General features: G+C 44.5%; 1 protein-coding gene across 7 annotated transcripts in view; it reads left to right on the top strand.

Annotated features, from left to right (window-relative positions):
* Positions 1 to 26,653, top strand: part of RABGAP1L (RAB GTPase activating protein 1 like) — a 236,230-nt gene that overhangs the window by 200,064 nt on the left and 9,513 nt on the right. For 4 of the 7 annotated variants that reach the window (XM_069022719.1, XM_069022720.1, XM_069022721.1 and 1 more), the window contains one exon: positions 20,996 to 21,088. In XM_069022719.1, coding sequence (XP_068878820.1) covers positions 20,996 to 21,088 — 93 coding nt within the window. Of the gene's footprint in view, positions 1 to 37; positions 2,280 to 20,995; positions 21,089 to 21,360; positions 25,562 to 26,653 lie in introns of those variants that run through there. The other 3 variants (XM_069022723.1, XM_069022725.1, XM_069022726.1) reach the window with 3 other exon arrangements.

Below are 26,653 nucleotides of genomic sequence, written 5' to 3'. Positions count from 1 at the left end.
TTCTCCACCTCCTGCCCTTCTTGCAGAATTAAACTGGTCTTTCATTAACATGGGAGTGTTTGCTGTTACACCTGCTCCCTCCCCTGCGCCTACCTGACTGTTCCAAGGTAATGCCAATCCCTGCTGGGAGCCCCTGGAGCGGGTGCCAGCGGGGTGGGAAGGGACTGTACCTCTGGCAGCAGTTGCCTTTGTCAGCAGACGGCGGAGAGAGGCCGGGGAGGGGCCACTCGCAGCCCCACGCTTTGAACTTGCTCTGCAAGAAGATACCAAACCCGCCCAAGGCAATGGAGGGGAGGAGGAAGTAGCATTTAAAGGCTTCAGAAAAGCTGAGCCGGGTTTGGCATAGCAGGTACGAATTTTGTATAGGTGACATGGAGAGCCACCTTCTCGTTAGCTGGGCTGGAATCTGAAGTCTTTCTACTGCAGGAATTAATTGGAAAAAAATTGCCTTTGAAGAAAAACAAGGAAAAATTGTACAGTAGGTGCGTTTCAAGGGAAAAATATCTTTCTTCATCCTGCAAGGGTTAAGCATGATCAGAATCTGCTTTAGTCTCAAGAGTTTAACCTCAAGTGCTGCATTTTTTGTTTGCCATAAGCCTATTAGAACTCTCTGTTTCCTAGCAATAACATGTAATTTCCCCCCACTATTTAAGTGGAGGAGATGTTAGGGTTTTAATCCTGCCCGCTACAGCTGTTGCTCAAGTTTCCTATTCAAATGCAAATAGCACCTGGTGCTATTTAGATAGCTGCAATCTTTGATAACGATACTCCAGGAGGAGAGGAAAAAGAAAAGCAAGGTGGGTCTGGCTGTTCATTCTGGAAAGCAAGAGTGTAACCATATGCCACACCAACCTGCACTGGACATTTCTACCAGATTTGCTGCATCCAGCACAGACTCTTTTTGGAGACAAATGGATGGCTGGAATGATTTCTGTTTCTTGAGCAGGTATGATTTTTCACCAGGAAGAAAAGGCTTCCAAAGAAGATAAAAATGTCTTGGATGGAGTTTTACCTTGCCTGATTGTCCTGAAAGAAGTTTCTTCTGGGATATTTTGTTTGTTTCTTCAAATCCTGTATTGTTTTCTAGATTTTCATTTGTAGTTTTCAGAGTATTGATTCTTAATTATTTTTTCCATATTTTTTTCCTTGTGCTGTTTTTGCCCTGTGTCGGATAGATAAAAGAAGTTAGGATAAATTAATTGGAAAGTCAGGAATAATTTGGAAGGCTGCTCCACTATTCAGGATTCACAGACAAGAGATAACATATTACTCCTTAACTAAAACAAGACTAGTGCCAGATTTAGGTTAAAAACCTTCTTCTGTGGAACATTTTAATTGCATAAATTGTTTTTGTTTCCCTTGTGGAGGTGCAAGTTTATTCAAGAAAGAGCTTCACAGCCTTGTTGCATTTTTCAGGGCTGTTTTACCCTCTATTACATGTGGAAGCTGAAGGACACTTTTTGGAGGGTTGTGACTTGCTGCTGTCATCTTCCTGCTAAAATCAAAGTATCTACAGGGCACAGAATGCAATTCAGATCTGTGGAAAAGCAAAAGTGAGTGTTTTAAAAGATTTTAAAGGAGAGATTTAGAAACCTGCAGAAAATTTTGAGGAGTGCTTGAAAGGAATCAGCATTACACCAATCTCTGCGAACTTATTATTATTTAATCCAGAAGCAGCAATTCATTGGAAAGGGAGACTCTGCTGACAGGAATATCAGCTTTCATGGGAGAAATCTGGATATAAAGAATGAACAATTGCTACCAAACTGGAGAAGAACAGCAGTGATTTCAGTGCTGCTGTGAAGCTCTGATAGATCTTTTCTTGTTTAACACTAATCTGTTTTGTCTCCTGTTGTTTCATCTTTGGCCTAATACTGGAATTAAAACAGGTTCCCTGCCTTTCTCCAAGCTTCAGCAGATGCCTTTTGCAAGGCAGGTGTTGGGAGTGCGGGCAGGTGTGCCGTGTGTGCTGCCCGTGATACCAAAGGCACCCTGGAGAGGAAAACCCCCACGGGAGCTGATTTGCTGGCTCATGTTTTCTCTCTCACGACACTCCTTCCCCATTATTGGCGTCTTCAGCTGGGTGTGAACAACTGCCACGGAACTGAGCCAAGGTTCAGCCGTGGACTGTGGACCTGCTCAGCCGCTAGCGGCAGCCTGACGGCAAAATGATGGACGAGATCTCCATAGTGGTGGCGTACGATGCCCATGTGTTTGGCCAGCTGTGCGAGGAAGATTTTCTGGCCAATCTGGTGGCAGTCAGCAAGCCCAAAGCTGTGGTAGGTGTTCCTCCTTTGCCAATAATGCTCAAGGTTATACTCTGTCCTGGAGTTAAGTCCTTCTGTCGAAAGCATTACTATTTAGTGCCCTTTTTTGTTCTTTAGTTTCTCTTTTTATTACTTTTACTTTTTCAGAAAGTTGCTGTCATGCATCAACAAAATGAAAAGAACTTATTTTTGAAGAGATTATTAAAATCTCTTTCTGGGCAGGTGAATTTAGAAGAGGGTGATTTTCTCAGTAGGGTTATAGTTAAAATAATATTTTTTACATAATTGAAATAATAATTAAGCCAGCAAATGACTGAACCAATCCAGCTGTAGACTCTTAGAATGTAAGTCAAGAGGTCGGGGTAGATGCTGGTTCTGGGGTGCAGGTACCTTCACTAAATCTGAGAGAATCAGTCCCTTCCTTGGGAATGGTAATGTTCTACTTTTATATATTCTGAAATCAGCATAAATATCTGTAAAAACGTATTAGTTGAATGAAATATGTTATTTCTTCATAAATAGCCTATCTCTTTCTGTAAGTGATGTGTAGAGTGTGGTCACTCCCTCTGTCATGGAGATCTCAGTGCTTGGAGGGAGCTGCAGGCTCTGAATATAGTGCAAAAGTTTATCTTGGGCCTCGGATCCTACACCTGAGCCCATGTGGGAGCCACAACCCTTTGGGTTGTGCAAGTCAGAGGGAGTGTTTTAAAATAAAAATGTATATATAGGTGTTAAGCTTAATGTGCAAGCAGATGCAGTTAACGTTTCAGGCTAAATACGAATCAACTAATTACTCAGCAGCCCAGGGAAGTGCTTGTGCATGCAGATTTGGGGCTGGGTGTGTGTTTGTACCCAATCAGTTCCTCTGCTGGGACAAAGGAAGGTGTTCTCAAAAAAGGAAAACTTGCTTTATTGTATCTTGTGTAAAGTCTCTCTGTGCTTATTTCCTGCTCGGGTTTTTCTGCCTCTCCATGCGCAGATCTCGGGTGCATGAACTTACTTCCTGCATCTCGTGTAGGATCATTGAATCTCTGGATGTAAACCAGAATCCTGCCTAATCCCTTTTATTATGATGCTTTTTCCTGTCTCTGGCCTTCTTAAGGTCACAATTTCCAAGGTCCATTACAACAGTTAGACAATAAATCTGGAAATTCAGTATAGACAAAATGGTGCTTTAATATGACCTGGTTGGGGCTGGGCTCCAAACAGGCTCTGGGTTAACCAGCATTTCAGGAGTCCCATGCTTTTCCCTTGCTGGGTATTTTTAAACGTGGCAGCATGTATTACTTTGCCTGGAAGGCCACCATAGTTATCTCCTTCAGACACGACCTGGTGTTGCAATAGGGTTAACCAGAGCCAGGCACTGGCAGCTCTGGGAGAGTGTCTCAGGATGAGTTTCTTTCAGCAAGGCATGATAAACAGGAGGATTTTCCTGGGAGCCTCCTGCCCTGAACTGCCGGTGTGTTCCAGAGCAAGCACTTGCAGTTGCTAAATTAAAATCCCTGTGCTGAGAAGACCTTTCATGGTGGCTTATCTTGTAATTTAGACCTTTGGGAAGTGCTGCCATGACGGGCTCAGCGATGTCCTCTGTAGGTCTGGGCACAAGTAATGGGAAATGTGTTGCAGATCTCCAGATTGCTTTGGATCAGCTGTGAGTGACAAGGAGAGAGAAGAACTGGCATGGAAAGCACCACATTACATTTCCAGGTGATTTCTGCTGCTCTGAAAATAAGATGAAAAACATTTCTCTATGAAGTAACTACTTATCTCCTGGTAAACAGAGGACAACTGTGGGAGGAAAAGCATTGTTACTTTTATTCAGAAGATCTGACTAATTGACTTTACTGTAAGGGCTTGTTCTGATCAACTCTTTTTTTCTTTTTTTTTTTTTTTTTTTCTGGAATCAAAGAGTATTAACATATATGTGTGTTAACACGGGGCTTTGAGTAGCCTGGTCTGGTGGAAGGTGTCCCTGCCCACAGAAGAGGGTTGAAAAAAGATGGTCTTTAAAGTCCTTCCAACCCAAACTCTTCCAGGATTCCATGTTTCAGTACATTACGTACTAGTAAGGAAATTAATAAATATGGTTTTTGTTGTGCTTACATAGGAAATACCTAACTGCTTTTTAACTGGTTTTTGAAGGATATTAACTAAGCAAATAATGGTGCAAACAACCTCGGCAGGTTTTAAGTGAAGCTCTTCTCAGGTTTATGACAGGACTAGACAATGCATGGGATCCTGCACTATGAAGGGACGGGCCCTGATAACTCAAAAAGTTTCTTTCAGTTCTCTGCTGCTACGTTTAACTGCAGGACAAGCTGACAGTTGGGATAGGTTGGGGCAAATTGCGTTGACTCTGTCACTGTCACGTCACCAGCTGGCACAAAGGTGTGTACTGTACACAAAGGGACATTCTGCAGGAAGGATTTGTGGGTGTTCTGTTTATTCTAAGAGTTCATATTAATAGCGAGGGTATGTTGCAATCTGGGATTCGTCTGTTGGGTTTGCAAAATCCAGTTGCAGTTATTTTGAAAGGCTTTCCTATTATGCTGCTCAGGTTGCAGAGAATAGTTCAAAAAAAAAGTGCTGTGAAGACTTTCATTCTGTCACTGGCATGGTCTTGTTGGAAGGTTTCTGGCATTCCAGGTGACTCATTGTAGTTCCTTCGGGTTGTGCAATAGGCGGGTGCACAGGAGTCTCTCTTGCACAGAGAGCCACATGTCATGAGGTGAGGTGACAAAGGGTTAATGCCAAAACCAAAACAGGCCAGGTGATAGCTGTGCCGGTTCCTTGTGCTTTAGGCCAGCCCTGTGACCTTCTGACACGGCCAGTGCCACACAGGTGTGAACTTCTTGGCGCAGTCAGAATTACCTGCTGTAGTCCATGTTCATCACTTCTGGCTGTATTTCTCACTGGAAAGCATAGCAGTGTTTTTATAATGTTGCTCTGATGCTCATAAACAATCAAACAGGATGTGGATGATCTGAGATAAGGTTTTGCTGAATATGCTTCAAAGCTACACTGTGTAAGAGCAATCCCCCAACATACATTATAATAAAATTAGTCACATTGCAATGTGGCCATGAAATGCAGTTGTTTTCCTGTGTGGTCTTGCTTTCAGGATTTCATGTTGTTCTGAAACTACTTGGCACAGCCTTGGAGAGCAGCATATATAAGTGGGCTGCTGTGTAGTTTGTGCAAGAATTGAGCAGCTTTACTGCGGGGAATTTCAATTCTCGGTTTATCTGCAGAAAACTTGGACTCAAGGGGTTATAAAAATGCTATTCTAAGTGGCATAATCCTCTTAATCCAGAGCTGAAGGACGTTCTTCTGGAAAGCTTCATTGTATTTCCATTTTCCTGCCTGCCTTGCTGTGTTTAGCTCTCTATTCAGGGGAATTATCAGCCATTTCATAGAAAGAATTTGTGGTTACACACTGGCAGACCCTGCCATAAGGATTTTTAAGCTCTCAGCTTCTCATCGAAGCTGAACTGAGGAGGTTTAGAGTGGGTGGGTAAACTGCAAATACTTAGGAGGCCAGGGAGAAGTGCAGTACATAGTCATCCATGGGCTGGTCTAACTGGCAGGGAGCTGAACGTTTTTGGGCATTGATGGTGGGGCTATGTTTTAACATCTTCAGGCCTAGACACTGGAAGAGGATGCACCCTGTTTTGCAGGGGCAGAAACTGGAGGGTAAGTGCTGGGCTGAGAGGAGCTTGCTGAGGTTCAGCAAGTGCAAAGGCAAATGCAAAATCCCAAGTAGGATAACTCCATCATCTAATGGACTAAATGTCTGGACAGCATGAGTGCAAGCTGGGAGTTGTGGTGGATAACCTCTGCCCTGCAGTGCCCAAGGCTGGCTGTGCACAGACATGTGTCAGGTGAAATGTATCTCCCTCCCTGAGTGCAGTCCTGAGCCCCCACAGAGACCAGGGCTATTCACAGGCTAAAGCAAGTGGACTGGAAGACTCACGGGAAGGCAGGGTCCGACTGCACAGGCAAAGGGTGGGAGAACTGGGGCCTCTTAGCCTGAGGAGGAGAAAGCTCAGGAGGGACCTGATTGCAGTGTCCTGCCACCTGAAAGAAGGTCTTAGAAAGCAGGGAGCCAAACACTGAGGCACTGACAGAACATGACATTATGACAAATGTTTATAATTTTCAGCAGTCAGTTCTGGCTCAACACAAGGGAAAGCAGTTCTGTCCAGGGAGACCCTGGCACCTCCATCCTTGGAGGCCTTCAGGAGCAGCATGCTCTGACTTTGAGCAGGATCTTGGTCCATGTGCCCCCTGGAGCCCTTCCAATCTCAGTTTTACCTGGAATCTCTAATTCTGCCTGTGTGGAATCTTGCAGAACAGAGTCCTTGGCAGCACTTGAGATCTTGAAGCCCGTCTTCCCCTGGCATCCTGTAGTTGGAGCTGCTGCCAGAGGAGGAAGGAAGTTTGGGTGGTCACTGTTATGGGAGTTCACTCTTATCACAGATAAAATCCTCATCTGAGCCCTTTCCTTCCCAACAGAAGGAGGGGATCCTGCTTTCAGGCTGTCTTGAGGAGCTGTCCCACCTCTGTCCCTCCCTCCTCTGTGGGGCCGGAGCTACCAGATTCTGCCCTGATCCTCTTGCTTTGTCTTTGGAGCAGCTCCCTTGTGCTGAGGACCCTGAGCTCTTACATCTCTTGCTGCAAAGGCATTTCCACTCTGCCCAAACAGTTCAGGAGCTCTGCTCCACACCCTCTTAAGTTTTTTTTCCCCAACTGCATCTCCCAGAACTAGAAGCAGTATTACAGTATTGGTCTCAGTGACAATCCAGGGCTGACCTTCCCTGGTTTCCTGGGTTGCAGTGTATTCTATTACCATCCTCATGAGCTGTTGAAATCAGGTGGGGCAGTGTTTCCTTGCCTCCTCCCCCCAGACCATCTTGCTGTTAATGGCCCATCATTGTCCTGCCACATGACTCAGAGATAACTCCCTCCGGACCATCTTCTGTTAATGAGCCTAATCAACACTTGGCCTCTTGACTCATTACCCCATTGTGAGATGCTCCACCCAGAGGGAGGAACCAAGCATCCCATCCTGGATATAATCTGAGATTCTGAACACCAGAAACAACCTTTCCATTGGATCTCCAGAGGACAGGAGCTACACAGCCACCACTGGACTTTCTGAGGAAGAGCAGACCCTTTTTCTACAGGATCACTGCTTCAGAGGACTGCAGCCTCCCACTGGTTTGTTTTCAAACTAGAACACCTGGTCAGCTTGCTTTTCCCTGTGCTCGTGCATCCCCGGGCTCTGACAACAGAGTTACATTTTTCCCAGTAAGGTGGTCTGTTATTTCCTGCCCTTCTCTCTGTACCAGTGTTTATTCCCAGTCCCACACCACTCTCTGTCCTCCTGAGCAGTGCCACTGCAGCTGCTTGCGGGGCTGAGCTACCAATGGTATTGATGCAATGAACATTTTCAAAAATAAGTAGATTGAAATATTTTTGCAGGATTATTCTGGTCAGTTTGCCACCAAACTGACCAGAGAGGGAGAGGGCTGTGGAGGAAGAGCTGGGTCTTGCCCAGCCGATGGCAGGCTGCTTTCCCAGCATGTGCGTCCCATTATGCCATCCCCTGTCCTTCCCAGAGAGCAGAAAAGTTTCCAAGCTTTTGGAAGAGTCCAAATGGTGCTTTCTTGGGACTGATCCCATCTCCTCATGGGATTCCACCCCAGCTGGAGGACTACTGCTTCATACTATATAGTAAAGTCCTGTGGACATGTGGTCTGGAGCCAGCACCATAGTGTGTTTCAGCTGAGGAAGCTATTTCCGTGAATTCAAATGCATGTGTACCGTTTCTGATTCTTCTTCTGCACTGTTCTTTCTTTCCATGTGTGATCCACAGATTCTATTAGCTGGATCGTATCTTTCATTTGCAGACCACTGATGTAGTGTTTGAGAGTGCTGGATCTTTGATGAGGCCCAGAAGAGACCCAGAATGTCACTGCCCAAAAATGAAACGTCACTGAATGATGATTCCCTTTCACAATGGCTTTTTGACCCATTTCCTGCGCTTTTTAATTCGTGGTTTATGATTGTTGGATACTCCTTGGAGGGTCTGGGTTTTAAGAAAATAAATCCCTCGTGTGGTAGTGAAGCCAGTGCTAGGGAAGACTCTTAAAGCTGTAAAGTTACTTTCATCAGACAGTGTTGGAGGTTAGGATTTTTCCTTTTTTTATTTTTCTTTCTCCCAGGGAATTTTCTCCCATTTGTTGCCTAGGAGATTATAATGACGATACTTAAGAGAGACAAAAGATCTGGCTTCGGGGAGGAGGAGGAGGAAGAAGGGTACAGTTTGCTACTGTCTCTGAGCTGGGGAGCTTTCTCTTGGGAAGTGCAGAGGTACCACGAGATTTTGGCTGGGGGGTGAGGGGCTGGGCTCAGCTCTGAGCTCTCTCACTCTTGGGACCAGAGTGGGACAGGTGTGGTTTTGGTGCCGGACTGTTGCTGCCCAGAGGATTCGCTGCCACTGCGGAGTTTTTTGTTATTCGCTGGGTCTCTTTATCATGGGTCAGCCAGTTGAACTGGGACCTTTCCAACACCCAACCTCACTGGGAAGGGGACCCTGATCTCCTCCCGCCTCCGGAGGGAGCGTCTCCCAGCTGTTGGTGGGAGCCAGCTCTCACTGCCCTGCCCTGCTGTTTCTGCCACTGCTCTGGGCTTTCTGCTACGCTCTAAGCCGACACCCCATGCCTGCCCGGACACCCTGCACCCCCTGGCATGGCTGCAGAGGTTTTGCCACACTTTGTTTGCCACCCCAGGTGTGCCCGCCTCTGCTCTTCCAGCTCTGAGGCCCCTGGTACAGCTTGTTGTGCTGTCCGGAGCGGCACCGGGACCGGCTGCCCACCGTCAGTTTGTAAGGGAAGCCCCTTTCCCTCTCCCCTGCCGGCCCGCCCGCCATTCCTGCCTGAGGGCCGAGCTGGCGCCACAGCGCCCCCTGCAGGCGGGGGAACCACCGCAGTGCCCGGCCCGGCCGGGAGCCGCCAGCGCCCCCGGCGGCCGCGAGCGGAGCTGCAGCGGGGGAAGGGCCCGCGGCGGGAGAGGCGGAACCGGGGTTGTGGTGCTGTTCGTTTGCCGTGTTATGTATAAAGGTGTGTATATATTCTAGTAAAGAACTGTTATTCCTTTTCCTATATCTCTGCCTGAAAGCCCCCATAATTTCAAAGTTCCAATAATTTGCAGGGAAGGGGATCACATTTTCCATTCCAAGGGAGGTTCCCGCCTTCCTCAAGCACCTGTTTTTCAAACATAGACAGACAGATCTGTAGATAAAGAGTAAAGTGGGACCTACCGTTTACAAAATGATGCTGGTGTGGAACCAGTTTTTAGGCAGCGCTGCAGAGCATTTGTGTGGGTTCTTGGTTTCAGCTCACCAACCAAAGTCATCCAAATGGGTTGATTTGTGGTGCTTAAATGTTATTTCCATACAGGGATTTTGGTCTAAGGGAATCTCTACTGCTTTAAGTATTTACTAAAAAAAAAAATAAAACCAAGAGTGGACCAGGTATTGCTTCTGCTAGTTCTGTCAGTACTTCTGCCCTGCAAAAAGCCCTGCAGGCTGGTTAGAGCTGAGCTGTTTTCTGGACCATTGTGACTTGTCTGAATAGTAATTATTTTTGAGCTGTAATTATTAATGCATTTGAGCAACACGTAGAAGTCCTTTTCTATATCCTCTATAATACCATCCAGCCTAATGGAATTCAAGGGAGGATTTGAACTTTTTTTTCTTCATTTAGTTTGAGTTACTGTGTAATTTGTTCCAAATTAATAACCTGTATTATTTTCTGTTTATTTTCTCTCCATGTCTGAAAGCATTTCTTCTTGCTGCCTTTTTACTGTCATTGGATCAAGAAAGAATTATTTGACCAATGTCTCAAATACACATTTTATAAGTAGCAATAGAATTTTGAAGCATTCAAAAGAAGGACATCAATATTCTGAAGCCTTCTCATTTCCTTCTTTAAAAAAAATTCAGGGAAATCAATACAGGTGTTTCTGGGCACTCGAGAAACAGCTTGTTTCTGTCATCATTACAAGCCCATTTGGGAGAAGAAATTTGAAATAAGTTTCTGGACATGATTGGTTATATATGGCAAGTATGTTCATGTACTTTGAAAGGAGTGCTGAAACGAGATGAAAAGGCTGTTAATCTCTTTGTAGGAGTCCAGTTTCATAGTTACTAGAAGGTGCAGGTAAATGTAGTTACCAATATTCTGTCTTCAATGTCTACAACTGTTTTCATTCTTTTTAATCCCAGTTCTCAGAAGAATTCAGCATACTTTGTGCTGAGATTGGAAAATGTATTTCACTGGGTTTTATCTTGCTGGGTTTGTGCTTTCATGCACAGTGTAATACATTTTTTTTCTTTATTGCTTCCTTCTACCTGTGTCAACATTAGCTCACCAAACCCCAGCCAGCTGTGTTGACTGGAGTGCTGGTTGCTGGTGGTGTAAAGCTGTGGGCTTCTAGAAGAATCGAGCTGCTTTGATTTAGAGCAGCGTGTGAGCTGTGCCAAGGCAGTGCTCTGTGTGGATACAGTGCTGTGCTTTTGCTTCAAGGCAGCATTGCCAAAGTAATCCCCAGTTTATGGTATCAGGTGTAAGTAAGATACTGTATGTTATTTGTCTGTTACCTTGGAGACCACAGTGCATGGGCAAGAAGGAGCACACAGATTGTCCACACTCAGACTGAGCTTCCAGAGCAGGTCAGATGTAGGAGCCCAGAGTGCCGAGAATATTTCTCTGCCTGTTTTTAAGGGTTCTTACCCACCTGAACAACACTGTTTTAGCTTCAAACCTTGGAACAAATTACCAACAGTCAGACAAGAACTAGAAAATACAGTAGTGTGAATTAGGTTATAGGCTACGATGTAAGATTGTCACGGGGTGAAAAATTTAGAGGTTTTGGGCTTCTCTTTGTAGTAAATAGATAAGAGTAAAAAATACCAAAATGGAGGATTGTTGTTGTTCTCTAAACCTTCTTCTCCTTCTTCTGCTACTCCATGTTCTGCAGTAAAAGTAGTTTGGAATGATTGGATAGAGAATTCCGCAGTTCCTGCTCGTGTTACTGAATAATTGGTAGGAAAGTGAAAATAATGTAAGTTTTTAGTAACTCTTGGTTAAAATGTCTTTAAAAGGCTGTGTAAATCTTGCTAATTGTCTTCACTTCTACTTTTCTTCCTTCTATGCCGTACCTGGGTCATGCTAGTGGCTCTGTTCCTCTGATAAGACTTAATAAACAACTATCTGGAAGCATTGAAACTCAAGGAAAAGTCTCGGTTTATCTCTCAAACTCCTTGCAAGGACTTTCAGTAAATTCTCTCCCATCAGGAGGGATTTGATTTGTGGCACAGTACAGTGTCAGTCAGGCAACGCTGGAACAGGATAACAGGAATCCAGTTATCTCAGAACCAAGGGTCTCATTCTTTCCATGGCCAGAGCAACAAGGAATAGACAGCACTAGGACAGAGAGCTCAGGGGAAAAAAAGATGGCTCTGCTGCTGCAGGTACCAGAGGGAGGCAGATGTTGCTGGGAATATTACCTGGCTTTGTTTCCTAGAGGAAGTGTCTGCTCTCTCTTTGTGGGAGCTCCTTCTCTTGCAGGGCTCCCTTCAGTGGCAGCAGCTTGGCTTTCCTGCTGAAGCTGGCAGCACGGACATGTTTCGTCTTTTTTTTTCAGCCCCTCCTGCCTGGCAAACTGCCTGCTTCTGTCAGTGCTTAAGGTGCTGTTGGGATGTTTTCTGCTGGGTGATAAAGCAGCAGGTCTGGAGTCCACTGGTAATTGATGAGCCTGACAGGGTCTCAGCTAAACATGATGGATGAGCACAGGTGAAGTGGCAAATGGTAGTGGTGGCCAGTAGTGCTGGTGGTGGTGGTGGAACTATAGCTGGGGCAGGGAAAGCAGCAGGAAGAAAAAAAAAAAACCAAAGCAGCCTTGTATGTAAAGGTTTGGGAATTGGTACAGCTCCTTTGTATCTCTGGGGGCTCATGGGCCATGCAGCTGTGCAGTCCCATCCCCACAGATACTCTCAGGCAGCTGCTTAAACCACATTCAGTGGCCAAATAGTGCTTTTAAACTGCCCTGCCCTTCCTCCACTTCCCTGCCAGCTCTGTGCCAAGGCATCCCACAGGTACAGAGGCTGAAAGGGGCAACATAAGGCAAAACCCGAAGCCTCATTCCAGGTGCAGAGGGAACCTTCTTGGCATATGAAGGATTAGTGAGATAACAGAGCAGGGCATGGAGTAGATGTTGCACTAAAAGGCTGTGCCGTGCTTCAGTGAGCCTTGCTGATACCTTGGAGTTGGACACTGTCCCACTTGTATTTTCAAAATGCTCATCATTTAATGTGTGGCTTTTTTGGGGGTATTAGCAATTTTGTTTATGGACCTGGATAAGTAGAAAAAAAGGCAAGACTTTTAGAGAATGAAGCTCTGTTAAGTGCTGAAATATAGATAAAAGTATTGGATATAACAAATATATGTTACAGAGCTCTACAAATGTCATTTTAGAGCTCTGAATGTAATTATATAATCATAGAATCACAGGTTTTAGGGGACATTAAAGCCCATCTGGTTTCACTTCCTGCCATGGGCATGGACACTTCTCATTATCCCAGGCTGCTCCAAGCCCCATCCAAACCTGGCCACGGGCACTTCCAGGGATGGAGCAGCCACAGCTTCTCTGGGCACCCTGTGCCAGGGTCTCACCACCCTCACAGGGAAGAATGTCTTCCTAATATCCCATGTATCCCTATGCTCTGTCAGTGTGAAGCCTTTTCTCCCCCGCTTATCCAAAGTCCTTCTCCAGCTCTCTTGGAGCACCTTTAGAGGCTCTAATGTTTCCCCAAACCCTCCCATTCTCCAGACTGAACAACTGCAGCTCTCTCAGCTGGTGTTCATAGGAGAGGTGCTCGAGCTCACAGAGCATCTCCGTGGCCTCCTGGACCCACTCCAACAGGTCCACAGTGGTTCAGTTTTAATACAGAAAAGGTATCTATTTTCTGCTAGTGGAGTATGCACTAAAAAGTAATTGCACTTAACTTGTGGGTTTGAAATATTGATAAAAGTAATGACAGGTTTGAGCATCAAGGACTTCCGCACACATCAGAGAAACTTGATGCTGATTTTAAAGATGCAAATGAGAATTTTTTTGATACTGTGACTCAGAGTTGATCTAAAATCATATTAACACATAAAATGTGTGTTCAAAGAATACTGCATGGTTCTTTGATTACCTGGGCATATGATTCAGAGTTGTGATCTAGCACCCCTCCTCCATCTCAGGAAGCAGATTATTTTTCATCTTGTGCTGGACACAGAGTGTGACAGGAGACAAGATGTGGCTCAGTCATTCAGCGGAATCAGAATCCAGTCTTGCAGACAACAACTTTCACTAGTCTCCTGGCAGGTTTCAGAAAATGTATTGAGCCAGGGGTTTATTTGCTGAAAGCTGTGCAGTCTGTGGACTAAATACGTTGAATGAGATGGGTTTTACAGTAAAGCCTTGGTAAAACCACTAGTTTGAACCTTGGCACTGATAAGTTGCTGGCCTTTTGTTGGCAATTGTGCTATAGGTCTGTGTTAGTTATGAACAAGGGTGGAAGTAAACCCTAACACCACGCAGATGGGAGAGGCTGTTTCCCTGCTAAGTGAAGCAAGAAGATCACTTGGTTCTTTCTCCTGAATGTCTGACTCTGTTGTCACAGGGATGGTGCTGAAGGCTGTGTGTGTCTTCCTGCTTGCCGTTCTCTTCTCCTGCTTGATGTGCTGAGAAATGTGACCAAGGCTCTAAAATTGTTGTGGACACGGGTTAGATCTTAATCAGAATGAATTACGTACCTTTAGTGGGGAGAGCTAAGAGTTGGATTTTGCATAGTCACTGAGGAGACATAAAACCTTCAGCATCAAATGCTGTATTTCAGAAGGGGTGGGGTGTGTGTGTAAGCCACAATACCACTCGGGGCTGTTATGTTTATGAGGTACAAACTGATTAATAAATGCTATGCTGGAAAAACAGCTGCTGCTCATAGGAATTGTGTTACCCAGAGCAGGGCCTTGACTTAGATGGCTGGGCAGTATCACTCTCCCAGTTTTCCAATCCTCATTGTGGCTGTGCCATATACAAGTAGTTCTTTACCCTGGATAGTCCTCTGTAGCAGAGGTCTCATTGTTCAGGTATTCTTTAAGTTAGATCAGATAATAAAAATGACCTGTAAGCAGATATTTTCCATCTAGAATGTTTCTGATATTGGTGTCCTTCACCACAGTATTGCTGTTGACCAGAGCCATTGAAATGCAAACTGTGTGCTGGCTGACAGTGGATCTGGCTGTTCCTTTCCCGGTGTGTGTGTCACTGCTGCAGCCCTTATCTGTAGAGAAGGAAGCACTTGTGTCTGGGGGAGCTGCAAGACATCAGAGACATCATTTCTGCAAGTGCAGAAAATAATCAGCCATTTCCAAGCACTGCTTTGCAGCCACTCAGGGTGTCTCTTCTTTAATAAAGCAAAGAGAATTGAAGTGGATAATAAACCTTCCATCTGTCAAAGTGAAAATGAATTTTTGAATGCAGAAAGACATTTGGGGATTCTGAAAAGCATCTGCTACAGGCAGAACATCCTTTCCTTGACCCTTTTTCTTAGATGCAGGTTCCCCTGCAGCCTCTCAAACACAAGCCCAGTGGTCAGTGTAGAAGTATAGAGTTACAGTTCAGGGAATCCAGATTCCATTCTCTTTTCCTGTTTTGCTGCAGGATCGCTGTACAATGGGGCTTATTGAACATCCCTCTGTCTCAGCTTACTCTTAGTTAAGTGTTTTGCTAACTGAGCCCAACTAAGCAGATCTCTAAGCAGCAGGGCTGTGGAAGAATAATGAGCTATACCTGGTTCAGTGGGTTTCCATGAATGGAAATAACATCGTAGAGATGAAAATCTGACGAAAGGATCTGGTGTTGGAAATGATCCAGCGTCACTGACTCTGCTGCTGCTGCTGGTTTGAATCACAGTAAATTGTGCAGGTGCTCTGTAAATTTTGCAACCTGCCTTTCTCTTGTTTCTATAATTTCCTTTGAGCGTGCCAGTTGCAATTGAGACATTTTGATAATGGACTAATGCGAATGGAGAAATTAAACAAAATTCACGGCGATGCTGGTTTCCTTTACCTTTAGCTGGCTTTCAGGTTGGCTTCCTGTTATCCTGAAGCCTCTCTTCAGGATAAAGAGTCGTACAGACCTCGCAAGGAGGTGACTTGCAGCAAGAAGAATCTCCCCCTGCATGGAAGGGCTACTCAGGTGTGCTGGGGTGGAGCTGCTTTGCTGATGTACGAAGAGCATTTCTCTCAGTTCTGTTCCCAAACACGAGGTGCAGAGATGCTTTACTGCAGCAGATGCTCAGGCATGCATTCAGCAGGACATCTCTCCAACACCACGTTCGTTTCCAAGGAATTTCAGGGAACAGCTCCTTCCTTCCAGCTCAGATGGTAAAATAGCATCTGACAGTTGGGGCTTTTATTGTGCCCCAGAACCAGGGATCAGATGGTGCTGAATGAGCTGTACAGTGTGGGGTTGAATTCAGGATGTATGGGGCCTGAATGGGATACTGTAGCATAGTGAAAACATTGGAGGAGGGCTTTCCACTGGCTTTCAAACTTGTGGTGAAACAGCCTGTTCCAGTGAGCCCTTCCCTGCATGGTGTCAAAAGGAGAGACAGGAATTCTTCAAGCTGTGCTCCAGCCTGGGATTTCCTTTAGGCAGCTGATGTCAATCCTACACTAATTTTTACAAATGGATGCTGCAGGTTTTCTTCTGTGCAGAATACCCATCCCAAATAGAGTTCTGTGAGAAATGGCAACTTTCCCTTTCAGATTTCATGCTTGTGGCTGAGATCTCATTGGAGATACAGCTGTTCAGATGATACTGCATAATAGCTAAGTACAATATCCCATTCACCCCCTTTCAAGTCTAGTGCAGGAGACAAGTCTGTTGTGTCAGCGTGGTGCTGTGGGGTTTGTTCTTTCTTTTTCTTTCCTGCCTCCCCCCAGGAGAAAAACAAATGGCTTATCTACTTCTGAGCCTTACTCCTAGACAGATATGGCAGGATACTCCTTCACTGCTTTTGGCCAACCACGTTTTAAGGAAAGGATGATACAGCTGTCCGTGGTAATGACTGCACAGACGAGTAGCACCGAGTCAGTTTTTTCATCTAATTTTGTTACACTGAAGCCTTCATTTGGCTTAATAAAGTACTTAAATAGAGCTGTATTCCTTAAAATAGAGCTGCTTCCTTCCTTGAACCTGATGTAGTTGTATTTAAAATACAAAGTATTAACTGGAACAAATTGGTACAACTTTGAGTGTGAACTAAGATGATGCATGTGATTGGAAATTTTTTACTGCTAATCTGCTGAGGCTCTGTTTAAAGCTCACAGGCTTCATGTGACACTCAGAGAACCAAGCCTCGTTGTGAAATTTCATCTGATACTGTTCTAATTCATAAAGTGAAGACAATTAAGTACAACAAGCATAACTCACATCTCCTTGAGAGGGGCACTTGCAGTGCAGTTTTGTGAGAGCCTCTTGCACCTGGTACTTCTGGCTGTGGGCAGGGGCTGAGCTGGTCCCAGCATTCCTGAGCCAGGCTCCCAGGCATCACCTCTGCTTGGAAATGGTCCTGATCTGCAGCAGTGGGAGGAGTCTGGGCTTTTGCTGGGGATCACAGCATGCCAGGTGCGTGGTGGATGGATCAAAGGGAGGCTGGGCTGCACCCAGGGTCTGTGGTTGCTGTCAGTGTTTGCTCAAAGCAAGCGGGGGAGGCTCGCCTTTGGAGGGGCGCAGGACCCTCACCTCAGCTTGACTTTACCAAGCACATCCATCGCCAGTGAAATGGAAAGTTATGTCACCTGCCTCAAAGAATGCGAAAGGAAAGCAGTGCATGCTTTCTTCATTGGCTTTTTTCTCTCCTTTTTTTTTTTTTTTTTTTTTTAACATTGAGGCAAGAACTAGAGAGAACAAAATGTTAATAGTGAGGAGATTAGAGAATACTGGCTACATTGTTAGTGTGGTGGGATAATGTAGTTTTGGAGTGTTTATGCAGTGCTAGATAGAGAAGGGAAGTGGGAAGCCAGGAAAGAGATCCCCTGCTCAGTTTGGCATTGTGGTGGTGCTGGAAATCAGAAATCAAGTAATAGGATTTCACTATCTGGATCAGCCTCTGGCTGTCTGCAATATGTTCAGGAAATCGCTTCACATCTCTGCTTCCATTTCCTTGGCTGTCAAATGAACACAGCAATAACTGCCTCCTCTGAGTGCTCAGGCTGCATTAGAGCAATAAAACATTTGGGAGGAAGGAGTCATAGGTGTGATTTATAAATCCAGCAAGGCCCGGCTGAACTGCCTGGAAACAGCTAAAGAAATCACAGAATGAGGGAAGGGTCTTCTGAAGCTGAGCGGATGCTGATGCTCAGTGCACTGTCCATGCCCAGGATTGTGAAGTGAAGCAAATCTTTCCAGCCCTGTCTGAACAGGGGGCAGTTAAAACCAAAGTGGTTTTGTTTCTCACTTGCCACGCATCACCCCGCTGCAGTGAGTCCTTCAAGCATTTGGTGCCATTGGGTTTTTTCAGGAAGAGGTTTTGCTTGTTCAGTTGTTCTGTGTGGACGTTCTATTAAGATGCTCTGCATGGGTTTTTCCCTGCATACAACTACTTGTAACATGATTTTATACTTGAAGACAATAAAATAAAACAATGAGATAAGATATTGAGATAAACAATTATGAGGAATGTTTATATACTGTAAGAGTCTCCTAAATTTGATAACCATCAGTTCAAGCCACTATACCCCATGGTGCTAAAGAAAGAAAATGGAATCAATATTACAGAAGCTTTTACAGAGAATTTATGAGCACTTTGTTCGGGATCAGTCCATGAAGAATGAAGCATAGCTAGCACTATGCACTTACTTATGAAAATGCTTACTGAGAAGTCCCTTGTTGAATGCACAAAGTGTTTCAGGGAATTAAATTGGAAAATATGGAAATGGGCTTTTAAAATTTTTTTTCCCATTTATTAGTGTATACTCAGAAGAAGAAAGTGCTGTAATAAATTATCAAACTCCTTTGAGAAATGTGGCTGAATAGACAGTAACAGTGAAGTGTAGTCCCTGCCAAAGTTCTTGGGCATACCTGCTCCAGTTTCTATTTTATGAGATAAGTGGATTAGTATGGACTGGTTTCTGGTAGGAGTTCCCTCCCAGCCCCTTAAGATAGAACTTCACTTTACTTAGGTACTACTTCCCAGTTAAGACAAGGTTTGTAGAACAAATAGATACTAACATACGTCAGTCACTATGACCTTCCAGAGAGCTGGACGCTGTTTTCTCTGTCACGCCTGATGCTTGCCTGATCTGATGCCTGTTTCAGGTATTATTTACTGTCAGTACTCCTAAGAAAGTGTTGCTGTGCTGTTTGCTTGCTGGAGGGTGTGCCAGGCACACGAGCATCCCTCAGCCCAGGCCCCGGCCAAGGATGGCTCCTGTGGTGATGAAGAGGGAGCTGACTCCTTCTGAGGCCCCAGAGGACCCCCATGTGATCCTGCTCACAGCTGTGAATGAAGAGATAAGCAAGTGAGGAAAGCACATAGATAAGAATGGTTGGTGGAATGAATTACCAGGCATTAAGAAATGGTAGTTGTGAGTGGAAGGAGCCCCCAACACACAGTGCCAGGCTAAGGTGAGCAGCACTGCTCTCATCAGCATGGGGGGGTAAAGGGTTGCAACTGTGCGATTTTTGCCTGGCTTTCCATTCTTATTTCCCTATTTACACACACACAGACAAAATCTGTCTTACAGCTCCTGTTCCTTCAGATGGTGGGATTCTTACTGAAGCACTCATGTGGCTGCGTGGATGGGAGTCTTGTCTCCTTGTCTCTCTCCCTGTGTAGTGAAACTTAGTTCTTATATGCACTTTAAAGGTTTCAATGAAAAGCATCAAAAATCAGAAAAATCTTCAGTTGAACAGGTCATCATCTAAGTTATGCCTGTCTTGTGCCTTTTTGCTGTGCTGCACCCCAAAATCTCCCTCACATTTATCATTATTTCCTGGTGGTTGCATATTGGAGCACAAAACTCCACAGCAGAACCTGAGAGCTGTGTTTGGAAGGTGTCCTTGTAACACCCCAGCTCGGGAGCCTTGATCTGGTTCTCTAAATGAAAGCCCAGTAATCTTGGTGAAAGGATGGGATGGATCAGGCTTCGGATGTGTGATGGGTTTGTTTCATTTAAAACACTATGGTGAAATGATTTCTTCTTCTTATGACTATTAAGAAGCCTCAATAGTTGGAGGCTGCAGCCAAGACAAAGGTGGCTGGGTTTGTGTTGGGAGGATTGTTCAGTTGAAATGTGTAAAAGCATCTCTGAGTCATTTTCATTTCATGGTGTTCTGCTCTGTTAGGTGTCATCAAAGTGAAATTTTCGTGTAAGTTTGCTCAATGTACTTCATGTTTTTATCTTTACCCTTTTCTCCTTGTTTGCGTTAAGGGGGTTGATTTCAGATTCCATCGAATTGGTGCTACTTTATTAATGCTTTGCACATCGTGGGTTTCATGTTTGCCGCTTGCACCTCTCTCTGCAGCAACACTGAGCACTTGCTTGGTCCCTTTGGGTACTGCAGAGCAAAGAGGTATTGGGCTAAAAACCAGTAAACAACACCAAAACTACGCAGGAACTCCTATCTCTGCTCGCTGGCAGTAGTTTCTTGCCCTAAGGCAAGGTGACATTGGCATGTCCTCACACCAGGAGGCAGCTAAACATGATCAATATAGGCAATAGGAATATCTGCATGACAGATCCAGGGAAAGCCTGTGTTTATACTCATGATGGTACATGGCGTTAGGGATCTCTCTGGCTGCCAGTAGGTGACCTGAGTAATACTGTCAGAGGTCTCTGGGGAGAGATGGGAGCACTGCATACCCAACCAAAAGGTGAAGGGGAAGCAAAGGACCCCCACGCTTTGTTTAAAAGAGCACAGGTTCCTTCTGGTCAGTGTTTGAAGGGGAAGAGTTCCCAGGATCAAGCAGCCTGGGTTTTGCCCTTTCTGCACGGCTGTTTATCAAATTTGTTTGTGATTTCTCTGAGCCACCTCACTGTTCTCTTGTGCTGCAGCATCTCCACCTGTGCCTAGGAGGGCTCTGGTGCCAGACTTCATGAGGGCATTGGTCACAGGCTGTAATTTAGACATTAATACTCTCTCAGCAATAAAAACCATTACTTGGATCTCCCCCAGGGAATTGTCCAGTCCTTTTGTATGAGCACTCCTTTGTTCTCATCTCACTTGTAACAGTTGTCTTGCTAAAGCATTGTTTCGGTGAATCATATGTATTGAAGTGTGCGTTCCTCTTTCCTGTTCTCCCACTTGTTTGTGCTTTTTTTCTTCTTGATAGTCTTACTAAAATGTCTCTACTTCATTTTGTTTCCCTTTAAATGTCTGAATAATTAGCAGCAGTGGGCACAGAAAGATTTCTGTCGATGTGAGCTGTGAGTGTTTGACATGGCTTAATGAGTAGGGAAGGGGGGACAGTGGGGAGAGACTTTACTCAGCAGCAGCTTTCCAGCACTTCCTCAGTCTCCTGTTTGTAGGGAGAGCTTTCAGTCAGCTTTTCCAGTGTTCCTCTAATTTCTAAATGCATGTTTCCCAAATCTATTTCACAGGTGCCAACGAAAAAGCTGAAGAAATATGAGAGAGAGTACCAAACAATGCGAGAGAGCCAGCTGCAGCAGGAAGATCCTATGGACAGATATAAGGTAGGGAGATGCTATATGGGAACTTGTGCCACTGGTGACTCCCACGAGGAGTCTCCAGCAGTTGAGCAGAGGTGTGTGTACCGTGCTCACCTCCCTGGGATATGCCAGTGCAGAACTTAGAGAAGTGAAGTGCCAGGACAAGCTCATGCCCTTTCTTGAATAAGCACTTTAAACCTTTGGACTTAGTCTTTTTTTCCAAGAATATTTCAATCACAATTTGTAACTCTTAAGACATCTGCAAGTAGCCACATATAATATTTTTCTTCTTTCAGTTTATATGTTTGTAGGTAACTCTCCTGCTGTTGCACTTTTACGGGAGATCTTCATGAGCCGCAGAAACAAAGGGTGATTCAGCTGCAGACACAAAAAGGAGAAAATACACATTGTTCTAGTGCAAGCTGTGTGCAGTGGCATCCACAGAGACTTTGGAAGATGAACTCTTCCTTGGCTGATACGATCCTTATTATTCATTCCTGTTTATACCAAGCATTAGTAATTTTTTGTTAAGATAATACCTATTATGGTGGGACCCAGAGCACTCCTGGGGTCCTGAGGTTCTACTGCAATAGAACTAATAGTGATGGGTATTCTTCTTTGAAGGATCAGAGAAATAAGCTTCAGCTGTTAATATGATAGCTTGATAGTTCACCAAAAAAGAACAGTTCTTCAATTTTGGGTCAGCTTTGCTTATCTTCACAATGTATTTGCTTTCATTGTCACAGCTGCATTCTGTTGCCATAGATTTTGTGTGCTGGAGGCTCTGCCTCTGGGCACAGACTTTACTGAGTGCTCAGGATCTGATTATTCCTCAATCTATTTTGAACAATTCAGTTTTCTCTAGGTGAAGCTGCCAGAGGTGAATCACTTCCCTGGGCCCACTGCCCAGGGTAGCTGGGAACTGACATTTCTTACATATCCTTGTACTGTTTTCCTGCTGTTCTTCACTGTGCCTTAATATGTTAAGTGACATTGTGGTTGTTACGGAGTCTACCAGGAGTGTGGAGTGGTGAATAATCACACAGAGTGCAACAGGCTTCACGTGGTCTGTGAACATAAGGAAAGTGCACCACGTTCAGAAAACCAGAGAATGGAAATCTCTAGTGAGAGAGTGTGCCTTAAGTCGTCAATGTGACAAAGTAGACTTAACAGGTCCAAAGTCAAACTGACTCTTTTTTTTAAAAAAAAAAAAAGCCATTGTCTGTGAGAAAATTATATTTTAAGTGTCGGGTTTTTGCTGTCAAAAGGCAGATATTTTATTGCTTGTGAGACTTAAGAGTGCTGGAGCTGCTGAGAGCCAATAGCAAGTATGGCCTATTTAGAAAAAAACCACAACTTGCTGCTGATTAACTTTTAAGTATTTTTCTAGTAGTTCACTTATAATACTGTAGAATAAAAATAATGCTTAGAAAACAAATAAGGGTTCTTTAAAGCTTGGTGGAAGCATATTAACTAGTTAATCCTGGTCAGTAGGTGGTGAAGAACATTATCCTAAGCTGCAAATGAGGATATGGAAAGTGACTCTTGGGCCACTGTTGGTGTGAGTCACTGTCACAGTCAAGATCACAGCCCAGGGTTTTGGCTTGCGCTTCTGAAACTCACTGCAGATTTTTTAATTAAGCTGGATTGGGTCTGATCCTCTTAAGTATGCTGTGAGTAGAGTCCCTGTAACAGGTTAGTTGCACATTAACTTCAAAGCTTGGACACATTCTTCAGTTGATGGGTGTTGTAAGTGTTGTAAGTGTTCTTTGTTCCCTGTCTTGCTTGTTAGATTTTATTGATACGTGAAGTTGAGGAATTGACATTTCAGGAGTGTTTCCAAAGGGCAGCAAGAAAATGTCAGCTGTGTGGATCCTCCCAGGCAGCATGTGGAAAGCCAGCCTTGCTTTTTGCTTGTCCTGTAAGAGAGCACTCTGCAGCCTGCGTGGTCAGAGATGCATTTCAGTTGGGCAGCACTTTTGCAGGGCTTCCACCAGCCAGACTTGGCTTGGGAGAGGACAAAAGCCAGTCTTGCCTCTGAGCACAGCACTCCTGTCAGCTGCTGCTCTGTGGGCTGTGCCCCACAGCCCTACCATGTTGTAATTTTCACAGTTTCTCTTCCCAAAGCAAAGTGAGGTTTTTGCTGCCTAGGAAGGGGATGTTTCTTGGATGGGATCACTGGAGTAGAGATCCCTGCAGAACGTTCCTCATATTGGGCAAGAAGGAAAAGATCTTTCAGTCAGTTGATAGTTTTTAGCTATAGTTTTTAGAGTTTTTGTTAGCAGCAGAAATTTGTCAGGCACACAGGCACTTGTGAGCTGCAGTGATGAAGGATGTCTGAGTAAGACACCTCCCTGTGACACAGCCCTCAGAGGAAATGCCTTGATGGTCTCTTGAGAGAGATGATGGGCTGGTTTTGCAGTGTCTGACCCAGTAACCAGTTGTGTTTGCCTGACAGGTTAAATTCATGTGCTCCCATAAACTGTGGTAAACACACAGGAGTTCCTGCCCAGCACATATTTTACATGTTGTGATTTGACTTACCAGAAGAACAGTATTAAAGAGCGCCATTATTTTTGATGTTTGTTTCGTTCTGTATTTACAAGTGTTATTTAGGAAAAGTGCAAGTTTTTCTGGACACGTTTTCACTTTATTTTCCATTGCTTATAACAAATTATCACATTTTTGTCAGATTTTTAAAAGGTGCCAAAGTGAAATATGTTCTAAATTGCTGTTTGTCACCAAATTTCGTAAGTTTTAGTTGAAATAAATTACAAATTGCCTATAGAAGCCAGGAAGAAAAGCAAGTTGTATGTGCAGAAAAAATAGTAATATAGTTCAGATTGATGTTTTTCTAAATATTATGGAGTTTTATTATGGAGTTTTATTTCTGTGTTTGAGAATACCTCATGTAACAAGATTTGGGTTGACTTGATGAGAAATTTCCAGAACTGAGCTTGGGAGTTGAATTAAAATAAAGAGGATATAGTCATACAAAGAAGGGCTGGAGTTTTGCAAGCAGATGCTGCTGTTCTGTTCCACCTTTTCCTCTGTCCACCTCTTTGGGAGAAGTTGTGTGAATAAATGTGTGATTTGGACATCTCTGTAATAGCCTTCTCTGTGTTTGAAGGGGAAGGAAAAATTAATACACTGGTCATTTTTATTCAGTCATGGCAACTGAGTGTTAACCATCATGAGGAAAATCATGATGACTTTTCTTGTGGGACATTGTTTTGTTTTTTTTAAAAAGTATGCTGGGGCACTTTGGGGAATGCCTCTGCAGTGTCCCCAAACAGAAAACACAACTACCTCCAGGAGCCTCTGTGTTGCTTACCATGAGAGGCTTTCCTGGATTGCTTGCTGTAAAAGCTTTTTGGGTTTCTAGATGGAGGTTCAAAGCATTTTCCTTTGGGGCTCCTCCAATATCAAGAGCCCTTTCCACTGGGTTTATGAACACCTCAGGTTGCTCACATCCAGAAAGTGAATTTTAATCAGTGTTTTCATTCCATCATTGAGGATCAGTTCAGACTCAGAGGTCTCAGGTTTGGATGCCTTGATTTAACCCAGCCAGCAACTCAGGCAGCCACTTGCTCACTCCACCACAAGTGGGTGGGGGAGAAAATCACCAGTGTAATAGTGACAAAACTCGTGGGTTGAGATGAAGACAGTTCAGTAGGGAAAGCAAAAGCCGTGTGCTCAAGCAAAGCAAAGCAGGGAACTCAGCCACCCCTTCCCACGGGCAGGTAGTTGTTCAGCCATCTCCAGGAGAGCAAGGCTCCATCACACATAACAGTGACTTGAGAAGACAAATGCCATCACTCCAAAGGTCCTCCCTTCGTTCTTTTTCTCCCTGCTTTACATACTCAGCATGATGCTATATGGTCTGGAATATCCCTTGGGGTCAGTTGGGATCAGCTGTCCCAGCTGTGTCTCCTCCCAGCTCATTGTGTACCCCCAGCCCTCTCACTGGTGAGGAGGGACAAGAAGCAGAAAAGGCCTTGGCTCTGTGCAAGCCCTGCTCAGCAATAACCAAACCATCTCTATGCTGTCAACAGCTTTCCCAGCACAAACCCAAAGCATACTAACCACCATGAAGAAAACTAACTCTGCCCGAGCCGAACGCAGCACAGGGTGTTGCTGAACAGAAACAGAATTGCTTAACAAGGTTGGTGAGTCATTACACCCCACTTGAGTACAGCACAGAGAGGATGCATCATGGCCACTAATCTCCTCAGGAATTGCTCCTTGGTGCAGAGGGTGGAGTTCAGCCTTTCAGTCTTCCTGAACTGAGCCTTGCCTACTGCTTTCAAGTTTGCCGTCTTCTTTCCATCCAGTGTGTGATGGAAGTGGGACTATATCTCTCTAAAACTCTTAACAAAAAACACAATTAAGAATAAGCAACTTTTTTTTTTTGTATTAGAAATTTCTTTATATCCTGTTTTCACTGTCTTTGCACCAATGATTGAAAGCAGTATTTGGTCTGTGACTTTACAGGAGGTAAGTTCATTTGTGTTTGTGTGTATCAGCGTTGTTTGTCCTCTTTGGAAATGCAGTATCCTCCTTTTAAAAGCTAGCCTGAGTTCACTAGCCACCTTCTGTAACCAGGAAGAGGAATTTGGGAAAGTTATTTTAAAATTTGTTATTTTACTGACTGTATGAGATGCCAAGCTAGAAACCGAGCAATGCTGAGGAGAAGGAAATGGTTGTCATAGTAAATTCAGTGTTGTGTAGAGGAGGCAGGAAGCTGTCTGTTTACACTAGGGACAACTAGCAGGTCCGACTGGTTGGCTGATGCCAGTTACAAAATGCTGCCTGTGATGGGAGTCCTGCTGTAACAGACCAGCTCCATCTGTTGATCTTTGTCATTGGGAGCGTATTTCGTAGAACTCCAAATATTTCAGAGCCTGTGGAAATAGTTTGCTACACGTGAAAAGTGCTGTTTTCTCTTTCTGTCTTTACTGTGTCCTCTTAGTTTTTATTTAGACTTAGGCAGACTGAAGAGTTTCCTCCTGGGAAGGGAGGCAGTTTTACACTGCTAGACCTGGGGGGAGGAGCTGGAAAAGACAAACCAGCTAATTGGGCATACTGCCCTGGGTGGATGAAGAGTGAAGGTGGCCCTGTGAGAGCCTCTCAGCTGTATTAGCAGTACGGTGAACGAGCTAAAAACATCTTTTAGCTATTGACTGGATGCCCAAGGTAAGAGCTCTTTACCTCACTGCCAGCGTGCCAGGTAAATTCGAGTTTAAGAGGAGGATAGCGCATTTCCAAGCACGGAGCTTGCTTACCCACTTGTCTGCAAATGCAAAGCAGGAGCTCTCAACCTCTCACTGTGTGCCTTGCTTTGCAGACACTGAAGCTTTTGGCAAAGACATAGCAAAAATGGGAAAGTCAGCTTGTCTATTTTGTGAAAATCATAAGAATTTGCTGCTTTCTTCCTCCCTATGGAAAGGTATTGGTGCTGCAGCACCTGGTCCTACTCAGGTCTCAAGTTTTAGGTGAACTCAGGTCGCTTTCTGACAACCGGCAGAGCCGTGTCTATAAAAATCAACATTTCTAACATGGTCTGAACAAAAGACAGGAATAAAGATG

The sequence above is a fragment of the Aphelocoma coerulescens genome, chromosome 8 (genome assembly GCF_041296385.1).
Source record: "Aphelocoma coerulescens isolate FSJ_1873_10779 chromosome 8, UR_Acoe_1.0, whole genome shotgun sequence".
Classification (NCBI taxonomy): domain Eukaryota; kingdom Metazoa; phylum Chordata; class Aves; order Passeriformes; family Corvidae; genus Aphelocoma; species Aphelocoma coerulescens.
Note: the sequence above shows the minus strand (reverse complement) of the source record. Positions and strands in the feature narration are given on the sequence as shown.